Raw genomic sequence first — 12,501 nt, 5'->3', positions numbered from 1 at the left:
ACAGAATCTATCTGCTTAGACCAGCAGACACCATTCATACTTGTCCTGCTCTGTTAAACTGAAACAGCACTGCAGTGAAAATATGCACATTGTTCCAGACATATTCTGTACGTGATCCTAAATAAGAACCCTGTAAACATTTGCCCAAGAAGCTCCTGCTACTCAACTGCAGAAGGTGCCCTGCTAAGTTTAACCAATTCTTATTACCCCATAGGGAGATTTTGGATTTTTTTTTTAAATCAGGAAATGCTATACATACATAGGATCAAAGATGTCAGTCAATCTACAAAGAAGTCTTGCACCCTCTGCAACCTAACTACTGACATCCTTCATGTAAACAAGTGAAAGTCCTACAATTCAGCATAAAATGAGGTGAAAATCTATTAATGTCAGGAAGTTAAGTATGAGTCACCTTCGGCAGGCAAGAATGGAGAAAATTGGATCTTCCTTTACATAAAAAGACTCAAAGTCTGAAGTTGGCTTTGTTCTACAAAAACAATAAGCACTTTATTTTAAATCAGGGACAGCGTCACTATTTCTGACTGAAACCTGCTGTATTAAACTAACACTCATGAACAGTGCCATTTTGTGGGCACCTTTGTAGGTTGCTGAGTAGGACAGCAGATCAGGAATGCTTGGTGGTGTAATAACCACACTCCCCTCAGTCAATCGGGGCCACTTGAATGACAAATATAGATGCATTTTCTCTGATATGTTGTATTGTAATGCTGTTTGAACTTTCTTTAGAGACATTTCTCCCATCTTCAAGACCAAACACCAATTTATTCTGAAAGCTCAACTAGCATGTCATATAACAGTAAGAAGCAATGCTAAATCTACATGAAGCACTGGCTAGATCACTGTTGCGAGTACTGTGTGCAGTCTTGGGTGTCTCATTATAGAAAGGAAAATAAAGTCAGAGACTGTACAAGTAAGGATTCACAAGCATGAGAAATCATACTTATAAGAAACTTGACCCACATAGGTCCATTTTCAATTTAATAGAGGCTTTTAAAATTATAGAAAGTTCTGATAGGATGAATAGGGACTAATTATTTCCTCTGGCTTGGATGTCATCAATTCCAAATTGTCAGTGTGAAGGAGTTCAGAGAAGTTTATTAAGGCAGAGATTGGTACATGGAATTTCATCACAGGAAGTAGCTCAGGCAGAGGCCATCACATATTCTCCACTTTTTCTTCAAAAGATATGCAGCTGAGAAAGACACAGGGTTATGGAAGATAACAAGATAGTGGAATGATCGCTCTAGTTATGAGTTGGTACAAAGGGCTGAATGGCTTCCTTCTATCGTGTAAACTTTTATTTGTTTCAAGCAAGAAACTCATTTAAAATATTAGCACCTCAGAGTGTAATGTTGCATTATGCACTGGAACATAATTTCTTCCAAAGCTCACAAATAATCTTCATTATTAAAACACTTGCATGCATATAGAAAGCTGCAGGTCCACAGCTTAGCATGACTGAATCTTTGAACTTCCCATCTCCCACCGCCTCCCCCATCCCCTTTGCAGGGAATTAAGGTTGAACATACTTGCAGTCAGGATAGCTTTTGTTGTGTCTGAAGGCGGCTTCAGAGTTCTGCATATTGTAATAAGAGGTATAAGTACTGAATACTGGAAAGGATCAATTAAATTTGACACAAATTCAAACCAATGTGGATCAGAATTCAACGAACATACCTGAAACAGCAAATGCCACTTTTTGTCAATGCTCTTTAAGAAAAACCTAGCTTTGTCGAACTTCTGAATTTTTTTTTTTTAAAAAGCTACTACAAAACTCTTCAGGAACTGTAAGAAACTAAAGTGATGTTTAAGAAAGGCAAAACACCAAAATGGTGAAGAAAACCATTTGTTGGCGTGTACAGATAAGAGAGAGGACTGCTGCTCAAGAGGAAAAAATGCTGAACGAGCAATTCAGAACAAACCCTTTTGCTAAGCAAAGTAAGGGGGAATTACTGGCACTAAACAGCTGTGAATGAAAACTGAAAGGATAGTCTCCTTGGTCCTTCCTTCGTTGGTGAGAGAATGGCATTTCAAATCTGTACAAGGCAGTTAGCAGAATTTATACACCAATGTGTTTTAATACATTATTTCAAAAATAAGAGTGCAACATGCCATATATAAATGTACAGTGTCAATTTTTAAAGGAATATTAGATCTTCAAGTCTTTAAAAATATATAGTTTTAAGAATGGGGAAAGCAGGTTAGAAAAGAAACATTTTCTTTTAGTTGGGTCACATCAATGTTTCATGCATAGTGGAAATAGCACATATTTTTCAAGTAGCGGTTCAACATTTTGGGATTTTCAATAGACTATATGCTACAATTTTGTACCTTGTACAGTCATTATCATCTTTTTTTCCAGATGATTAAAAGGGACAATAACTCACTTTCTAAAAAAAAAGTTACCATTAACATGTTGGCTTACAGCAACAACGTACATTTATTTAGCACCTTTAACATAGTCAAATGTTCCAAGGTGCCAAGGCACGGCACAGGTGCATTATCAAACTGCAATGTAAATTGGGGATGCACAAGCGGCCAGAATTGGAGAAGCACAGATATCTCGAAGGGTTGTAGGCCTGGAGGAGGTTACAGAGATGGGGAAGGGCAAGGCCATGGAGGGAACTGAAAACAAGGATGAGAATATTAAAAATTGAGGAATTGTCAAACAGGAGTCAATATAGGTCAGTGAGTAAAGTGGTCACAAGTGAGGAGAGAAGCAGTGGGAGAGGACTTAAAAAGCATTCCAGAACATTGTGACTCAAAGAAGTAACAGGAAAGGAGAGAATTTAGAGTGCGACTTGAACAGAGTGCTGGGAGTTCGCTGAGTTGAGGGAATCTTAATCTCTTTCTAAAAATCAATTTTGTTTGTCTTTAATTATAAATGTATTTAATTTTACTGAAAGTTACTGTTTAAATTCTAAATTTCATCCAGGGGCCTAAGCATGGATATACAAGCTATCCACTGGAGAGCAGCTGTAGTTAGTTAATTAAGGAAACTAGCTCAAACTGGTTTTTCTGTACCTGGGGCTCAGCTAATCTCTAGTTTCATAACATATAAATACAGGCATCTCAGTGCAACTTGAACAGAGTGCTGGGAGTTTGGTTAAGGGAGTTGAAGGAGGTGATCCTTTGCTGTTTTTAACCTTTACATCCTGTAGCATTTGGTTTTTACTCTACTACAGGGGAAGATGCTAGCAGTTTGGCGAGTATCTGTTAAGTGGTTAAAGTCTATCCGATTCCTAAGGTTTAAAATAGTACAGAAACTGGTGGTAAGGTTAATAAAATATATTAAAAAAAAAGGAAAATAATTGAATAAAATAATTAAGTAGTTAATTAAACCTCAAAGGATGGCAGGACAGGTGTTGTATCAAGGCTGCAGCATGTGGGAACTCTTGGATGTCAGTGAGATCCAGGACAAACACATCTGCAATAAGTGTTGGTGCCTCGAGGAGCTTCAGCTCAGAATCATTGAGACGGGGTGGGGGGAGGGAGAAGAGATGCGTGAGACAGAGGGAAGGGGGGAGGTGGGGGAAGACATGGGAGAGAGAGAAGAGGGGAGACAGGAGAGAAAGGAGGCGACAACACAGAGCGGGGGCGAACAACACAGAGAGGGAGAGATCAAGATCACTCCCGACCGATAGATATTTATCCGAAATACTCCGCATCGCTACAAGAAACGCACGGGCAGACATTGACTACTTGTGCAAGCAGAAAAATGCCAGGTATTGCACTAAATCAGTGTCCAACATAGTGATGAGAAAGTAAGTTAATAAATAAATCTAATTATTTAAAGCTTCTTCACAAAAATGTACATTTGTTGTTATTTTGATTAATAGTAAGATAACTTTTTAATGCCTTTATCTTTCTGAAATTGTCTCACTAGCCCATGTAAGACAAAAATTGTAATGTGGCCCTTAACTCGAAAAGGTTGGACAGCCCTTAACCTTGTGTTTTCAATTAATCTAGCAGCAAGGTTATTTGAAAACACAAGTTTAAAGGCTTGTATTATGTAAACTCATTTTAAAAAGACAACGGTCACTTAGGGAATGTCTCGATTTCTGTACTCTGGCATGCATTACTTTCACCTGGGATACAAGCTCAGTGACATGTTGAAAGTTGTTGCACTTTTACTTCTATATAAATGTCGCAAATCTGCTGCTATTTATTTGGTATCACATTGTTCCAAACCTTGTACTGAGGGAAAACAGGCAAGAAAATCCCAGGAATCGCCAGAAGTCTGTACTGTAAGTTCCTGATGAATACAACAGTATGGTGTAATGGAACTGAGTGATATTGGCAAAAACAGGGTGCTGCTGACCCATATACAATAGTTAGTAAATGCAATGCAACCAATAGCTTTAATAAACCTTAATCTATGATGAACTGTCTACGATTCCATAACAAAATCTATGCTGCATTTGCAGTTTTAAAAACTGTCCAAGAAAACATAGTAAAAATTTATTATGTTTCAATGACTATGTGTCATGGACTTGTATTTATTTTCTCCTTGGATTCAAAACAGTGAGCGCCTTTAAGACTCTGTTAGTAAACAGTGTGCCTTTAAGACTGAGCACAGGGTGCCAGCTGCACCTGTCCCTAGGCCACAGCACAAGAGGTGTCACATGGTATAATGTTCCTATTTGACTGTGTAAAACTGGCAAAAACCAGACTGAATCAGTTAGTTTTGAGACAGTTAGTTTTGAGACATTCTCCAGCATGGTGTGCTACTGAAGAAAAGAGCTGTCTATTCTCTCACAGCAGAAATTCCACAAGGAGCTTCAGGCCGAGTTAATTGCCTGAGAAAAAAGCCTCCTCTTTTTTTTTGAAGAGACCATTTGTATTGCTGAAGGTAGCAAAACTCCTTTTCTTTACTTCCAAGCCAGGAAGTATTTGCTTCAAGATTGAATCTCACTTGACTGATTGTGTTTGCTGGAATTCGAAGTAAAGTTTCGACTGAGATACTTTCGGATTTAAAATTCAACTTGATCTATTGCTGTGCTTAGCGTTGAAAAAATGGTTTGATGCCTGCTGCAGCCGAAGTGTTTTGAATGCCTATTAAGAATAAACTATTTAATCAAATCCACGTGGAAACTTAGAGTAGCGTTTGAATATTTTCATACTCGGATACCTCGCCCATTGGGAATGTAACCCACAAAGACGTGCTTATTTATTCTTAAACAGCGAATTAAAAACTTTTTTGAAAAAAGAAACCGGTTAACTGTGATTTTTGAGTGTGAGTGTGTATGGAAGAGTTAGGTTAAAATAACAAGTTATACAGTCTTTAGACAGTTTTATCTTAATAAGTGTTTAATAGTTAATTTGTTGTTGTCTAAAGATACTTGGTTGCTCTGTTTTATTCTGGAGGTTACTAAAGTGTTTAATTTGGCTATCTTCTGGTTAGATGGGAAAACTTTAATAACATGCTGCGATCTGTGGAGTGATGGGGCTGAATTGACAGTGCATTGTGCCCGCCTCGGTTGTAACGTTTTACAAACAGTCATTAACTGATTTTTTTTAAGCTGTGAATTGGATTAAAGGGCAAGTTTTATAACTATGTCAAAGATCAGTAACTGCAATATGCATCATCTACTATCCAGCTAAAGGGCGGATAACCCGAGTGGCCAATGTCATTTGAAAGTTGTATCATATATTTACATTACGTTAAAAGTGCACCTTACATAACAGGTAAGAGATATGGCTTGGACATAAATTAATTAGTCATGAGTACAATCTTACAGATAGTGACTAAACATTTTGTAATTGAATAATACATGTAGCAACAACTTTTTGCAGAAAAGGTTTTTGATAATTATCTTGTCAGGAGCTGAATAGGAATCGACAGTGATAGACTGAGATATAGACACAAGTGAATTTAAGAGAATCGCTTTACTGGAGGAACTGAAAGGCAGTCTATTTGTAATGGTGTTTATCTAATTTTGTCACTAGCTTTGATGAGCAAATGACATTTTGTCCATGAAAGATATTGTTTCTGTATGTTAGAATCCAGGACCTAGTTTAATAGCCTATCAAGATGAATAAACTAGTCTTGGCTACCCATCGTATCTATCTGTCCCTTCCTGCTTTTCTGTTTTACATGACTCTTCTGAAGTACTATCTCCTTCACCCTATAACATTCCCTTGATTTGGAGATCACTGCCCTTTTGTTGGTTGCCCTGTCTTTAGACGCATATTACAAGCAGGTGCAGAAGTTGCACAAACAGAGACTATCATGGGTTAAATTGTCTTGTGACAAGAGCAATACGAGAAATGGTCTGTCTTCCTTTTGCTGATTTTTCTCCTGCCTCACCTCAATGACCACAGTAACAAACCTCTCCTAGAGTTTCATGGTTTAGTGGATGAATTTGCATTCCTGACAGTGTGAATCCAGAGTTCATCCGATAAGGTCCATCTACCACCCCGTGATATTGTGTAGCTAGCTCTATTCTGTCAACAAAAGCAATTCGCATTGGCATTGCATATTATTTTGCTTGCCAGCTAGATAATACAGTTGTGCTGCTCTCCATTGAGGTTTGTATGCTTAGCTACTTTATTTACAGGGAGAAATGTGTTTTCAATTGGACTGTGTTTTGATGGCATTAGGTTTATACACTTTATATACAGCTTAATTGCCCCCATGTCCATGGCTGAGTCAAAAATTTTGTCAAATGTCTGTGGTGCAATGTGTCTGTGCCTATCGCTGCTCTGTATCTGAATGCATGTAGCATTTGAAACAAAATGGATGAACTGATAGCGCAAATAGAAATAAGTAAGTACGATTTTATAGCCACTACAGAGACATGGCTGCAGGATGACAGAGATTGGGACCTGAATATTGAAGGGTACATAACATTTAGGAAGGAAAGGAAGCTAGGAAAAGGTGGAGGAGTGGCTCTTAATTAATGATGATATTAGCACATTAGAGAGGGATGACCCAAATTCAGGAAACCAGGATGTACAAATTTTTTGGGTGGAGATGAGAAATGATCAAGGCAAGAAGTTACTCATGGGAGCAGTGTACAAGTTCTAATAGTAACCACATGGTAGGACAGAGTATAAAAGGAAGAAATAACGGGAGCTTGTCCGAAGGTACGGCGATAATCATGGGGGATTTTAGACTGGAAATATCAGATGGATAAAGGTAGCCTGGATGAGGAGTTCACAGAATGTTTTCGGGATAGTTTCTTAGAACAGCACGTTCTGGAACCAACCAGTGAGCAGGCTGTACTAGATTTGGTAATGTGAAACGAGAAAGGATTAATTGATGAGTTCAGTGAAGACACCCCTACGTAGTATCAATCATAGTATGATTGAATTTTACATTCAGTTTGGAGGGAGAGAGAATGGGCCCAAGACTAGTATTTTAAATTTCAATAAGGGCAGTTTTGAGGGCATGAAAGCAGAGCTAGCTAAAGTAAACTGGAAAATTAGGTTAAGGGATAGGTCAATAGAGATACAAGTGGCAGACATTTAAGGGGATATTTCAGAATACTCAGAATAGAAACATCCCAAAGAGAAAGAAAAATTCCAAAGGGAGGCCCATGGTTAATTCATAAAAGTTAAAGATAGTATCAAACTTAAATAAAAAGCATATAATTGCACAAAGATGGGTGACAGGTCAGATGATTGGACAGACTATAAAAAGCAGCAAAGAATGACAAAGATTGATAAGGAGGGAAAAATTAGAGTACAAGAGAAAGTTAGCTAGAAGTATACAAACCAGATAGTGAGAGTTTTTATAGATATCTAAAAAAGAAACGAGTTAACAAAGTGAGCGTTGGTCCTATAGGAAGTGAGTCTGGGGAATTAATAAGGGAAAATAAGGAGATGGCAGATGAATTGAACAGGTATTTTGCATCGATCTTCACTATAGAGGACACAAATAACATACCAAGAATAGCTGTAAATCAGTAAATGGGAGGGAGGGAGGAACTCAAGAAAATTACAACCACCAGGGAAGTGGTACTGAACATACTGTTGGAGCTGCAGGCTGACAAGTCCCCAGGTCTTGATGGACTTCATCCTAGGGTTCTAAAAGAAGTGGCCAGTGAGATAGTTGATGTGTTAGTTTTAATTTTCCAAAATTCCCTAGATTCGGGGAAGGTTCCGATGGATTGGAAAATAGCAAATTTTATTCAAAAATTTCCCTTTTATTCAAAAAGGGAAGGAGATAGAAAGCAGGAAACTACAGAGCAGTTAGCTTAGCATCTTTTTTAGGGAAAATGTTAGAAGCTATTACTAAAGACATTATAGCAGGGCACTTTGAAAATTCAAAATAATCAGGCAGAGTCCACATGGTTTTGTGAAATGGAAATCATGTTTAACCAATTTATTGGAGCTCTTTGAAGTAGTAACATGTGCTGTGGATAAAGGGGAACCGGTGGATGTACTGCACTTAGATTTCCAGAAGGCATCTGATAAGATGCTACACATCAAAGGTTATTGTGGAAAATAAAAGCTCATGGTATGGGGGCATTTTGGCATGGATAGAAGATTGTTTCCTGTTAGCTAGCCAGAGAATAGGCATAAATGGGACATTTTCTGGTTGGGAAGATGCAATGAGCAGTGTGCCACTGGGATCAGGGCAGGGGCCTCAACTTTTACAATTTATATAAATGACTTGGATGAAGGGACCGAAGGTATGGTTGCCAAATTTGCTACTGACACAAAGATAGGTGGGAAAGTAAGTTGTGAAGAGGACATAAGGGGCTACAAAGGGATATAGATAGGTTAAATGAGTGGGCAAAGATCTGGCAAATGGAGTATAATGCGGGAAAATGTGAAATTGTGCATTTTGACAAGAATAAAAAAGCACATTATCTAAATGGTGAAAGATTGCAGAGCTCTGGGATTCAGAGGGATCTGGGTGTCCTAGTGCATGAATCGCAGAAGGTTAGTATGCAGGCTCAGCAAGTAATCAGGAAAGCTAATAGAATGTTATCGTTAATTGTAAGGGGAATTGAATACAAAAGTAGGGAGGTTATGCTTCAGTTATCCAGGGCATTGGTGAGACCACATCTGGAGTACTGTGTACAGTATTGGTCTCCTGATTTAAGGATGTAAATGCATTGGAATGAGTTCAGAGAAGGTTTACTAGACCAATACCTGGAATGGGCGGGTTGTCTTATGAGGAAAGGATGGACAGGCTAGGCTTGTATCTGCTGAAGTTAAGAAGAGTAAGTAGTGACTTGATTGAAACATACAAGATCCTAAGGGGTCTTGACAGGATGGATGTGGAAAGGATGTTTCCCCTTATGGGAGAATCTAGAATTAGCAGTCGCTAATTAAAAATAAGGGGTCGCGCATTTAAGTCAGAGATGAGAAATCTTTTCTCGGAGGGTCGTGGGTCTTTGGAACACTCTTCCTCAAAAGGCAGTGGAAGCAAAGCCTTTAAATATTTTTACGGCAGAGCAAGGGGGTGAAAGGTTATCAGGGGTAGGTGGGAATGTGGAGTTGATGTAACACTCAGATCAGCCATGATCTTATTGAATGGTGCAGCAGGCGTGAGGGGCTGAGTGGCCTACTCCTGTTCCTTATTCGTACGTATGAGGGTCTTGGTTAGAGTTAGGATGCAGGCAGCAGAGTTTTGGATGAGCTCAAGCTCAGGAAAGGTGCAAGGTGAGAGGACAGCCAAGAAAACAAATGGAATTACAAAGTTCAGCCCCCATTTCCTGCATTTCACATTACAGAAACATTAAAAAACATTACCTCCAAAATGAGATTGACATCTGTGGTTAGAGCCTGTACCCGGTGGAAACTAGCAATCAGGGAAATAGGTAGAAAACCTTGTTCGTCCATCTTTCTCCGTAGGAAAAAATCTCTTTCCAGATTTTCTGTACTGAAGTAATATTCACTGAAAGAAAATTACCAATGTTAAAATACTTCCCAGCTGTCATTTGGAAAACATTGCTACAGCAGCACAAGAAATGTTCACATACATTTGTCGTTTTATGTACTCCTTCAGTAAGGTTTCATCCACTGTGTACATCTGTGCTCCACTTCCATCATCATAATAGTACATCATGTTAGTGTTGTATTCTGGTATATACTGGTCCGAGGTGTCATACGAATGCTTGTATCCATACGGGTAATCGTAACTCGCTGAGGAAAAAGTAATCTAAATCAGTTGTGTTCACGAAATTTACATTCATAGTTGAAAGTTATATCATATCATAACTAACTTCGCCTCCCATGCTTCCATTGTTTAGCTATTTCACAGGACTGTAAGAATTTGTGTACAACATAATGAAATATAACACTGGAAAACAGAGTACATTATTCACTTGCTCTAACAAACGTTATTTCACCAAACTGCTTTGTTTCTCAGCCCAGAAGCATAAGGCAGAGTGTGATGGAAACCCCAATTTCCTTCAATAAAATGGAATTTCCCCAGAGAAACAGTGATGAAACATTTTGCATTATAAAAGCACCACTTTTGGAATTTTAAAAATATATTGCCTTCAGAGAAAACGGTCAAAACTTTATTCATCAATAAAGTTTACCTATGTTGACCCTTCTTGGAACAATTAATTCTTCCATTTCTAGCCATCAGCAGCACTGTTATATACTTTTCAGCAAAAGAAATGAATGGAATGGAAATGCAGAATGAGATAAAACACTAGCAAATATTCAGGAAAATCTTGTAATAAAACTGGTACCTTTTTGCCCAAAATAAACCAGCCATGAATCAATCATTCCACAATCCCCTAGAACAGAGGCTGGGAATCTACTCCCAAGCCAAAAGACAAACCCTTGAAAATTTTGGAAAACTGCCTCTATGGCTCAGTTAAGCTCTTTGTGAAGTTCAATCACACCAAGCAGCGAGCAGACATGCCCCCCACGCCACCCAAAGAGATCAATTACTCGTTCAGTCTCAACAGGGTGGCTACACATCTAAGTGGGGGCAGCAAGCACAGAATTAAGCTAACTTTGATATACCCTTATAGATAGCCAGCCAACCATTACTTTTGAGGCCTACACAAACAATTACTACTATTTATACAAGGTAGCAGACAAGAAGTGGCACATGTAACCCTTGCCACAACGCAATGTTAACTAAGGCACTGCTATCAAGTTGCCTTAAACATCAGTTATTGTGTCTTTGAATTTGCAAGTGTCCTTATTTTCAAAATGGTCCTTTATGTACTGTAAAGCAGATCAGCCAAATGTCCTGAGATTGGCTACATCGCCTGCAGCTTTCCTTCTTTCTTTTGCCGTCACCTGAGATTGCACCCAATTCTGGAACCCTAACAGCAGGATGTGATTTCAATTTGTTATCTCTTTGTTGGGTTTCCTGTTTCATTGCCATCCCAGGGTCTTTTTCCATTGAGAGAGTGACGTCCTGATCCTTGGATCTGGTACATTGGCAGTCTGCACAGGGCAAGTTGACTGCTGTTGGGCCAAGGTACCTAGCAGATCCCAACTAAATTTTGACTATTAATGGCCCGCAGAACCCTGTACAGGGCCCCCTTCCTCCATGTGCTGCCGCTGCTAATGTTTGAAGTTCTGCAGGGTGTGTGGGTAGGGGGTTTTGGTAGTTCAACAGTGCCCAATGTACTGGAGTAGGGTTGCCAAATCTGGTAGGAGGCAATCCTGGAGATTTAATCACATGATCTTCTGACCATGCAACCAGACCATATGACTTCTACTGAAGTTACTGGATTTACTTAACGATTGGATCCTTTGTAGTTGAGAATCTTTATTTGTGGTTGCATGCCAGCAGCTGTTGACACTTTCCAAGTCCAGCAGGCTACCAGTTAGCAGGAAAAATGGACAAACTGAGGACGGAGAAAGGGGGAAGAGAGCGGACGGAGAAAGGGGGAAGAGAGCAGACGGAGAAAGGGGGAAGAGAGCAGACGGAGAAAGGGGGAAGAGAGCAGACGGAGAAAGGGGGAAGAGAGCAGACGGAGAAAGGGGGAAGAGAGCAGACGGAGAAAGGGGGAAGAGAGCAGACGGAGAAAGGGGGAAGAGAGCAGACGGAGAAAGGGGGAAGAGAGCAGACGGAGAAAGGGGGAAGAGAGCAGACGGAGAAAGGGGGAAGAGAGCAGACGGAGAAAGGGGGAAGAGAGCAGACGGAGAAAGGGGGAAGAGAGCAGACGGAGAAAGGGGGAAGAGAGCAGACGGAGAAAGGGGGAAGAGAGCAGACGGAGAAAGGGGGAAGAGAGCAGACGGAGAAAGGGGGAAGAGAGCAGACGGAGAAAGGGGGAAGAGAGCAGACGGAGAAAGGGGGAAGAGAGCAGACGGAGAAAGGGGGAAGAGAGCAGACGGAGAAAGGGGGAAGAGAGCAGACGGAGAAAGGGGGAAGAGAGCAGACGGAGAAAGGGGGAAGAGAGCAGACGGAGAAAGGGGGAAGAGAGCAGACGGAGAAAGGGGGAAGAGAGCAGACGGAGAAAGGGGGAAGAGAGCAGACGGAGAAAGGGGGAAGAGAGCAGACGGAGAAAGGGGGAAGAGAGCAGACGGAGAAAGGGGGAAGAGAGCAGA

At 40.0% G+C, this 12,501-nt stretch overlaps 1 protein-coding gene across 9 annotated transcripts in view; it reads right to left on the bottom strand.

The window, feature by feature from the left end:
* LOC137375517 (la-related protein 1B-like) overlaps positions 1-12,501 on the bottom strand; it is a 121,158-nt gene that overhangs the window by 51,244 nt on the left and 57,413 nt on the right. For all 9 annotated transcript variants that reach the window (XR_010976024.1, XM_068042885.1, XM_068042918.1 and 6 more), the window contains 2 exons: positions 9,960-10,122; positions 9,730-9,874 (listed from right to left, as the gene is read on the bottom strand). Coding sequence is in view for 8 of the 9 variants with exons in the window: in XM_068042885.1 (XP_067898986.1) it covers positions 9,730-9,874; positions 9,960-10,122 (308 nt within the window). In the remaining variant the exon portion in view is untranslated. The remainder of the gene's footprint in view (positions 1-9,729; positions 9,875-9,959; positions 10,123-12,501) is intronic.

Source organism: Heterodontus francisci, chromosome 1, assembly GCF_036365525.1.
Source record: "Heterodontus francisci isolate sHetFra1 chromosome 1, sHetFra1.hap1, whole genome shotgun sequence".
Taxonomy (NCBI): Eukaryota; Metazoa; Chordata; class Chondrichthyes; order Heterodontiformes; family Heterodontidae; genus Heterodontus; species Heterodontus francisci.
This window is presented reverse-complemented; position numbering and strand designations above follow the sequence as displayed.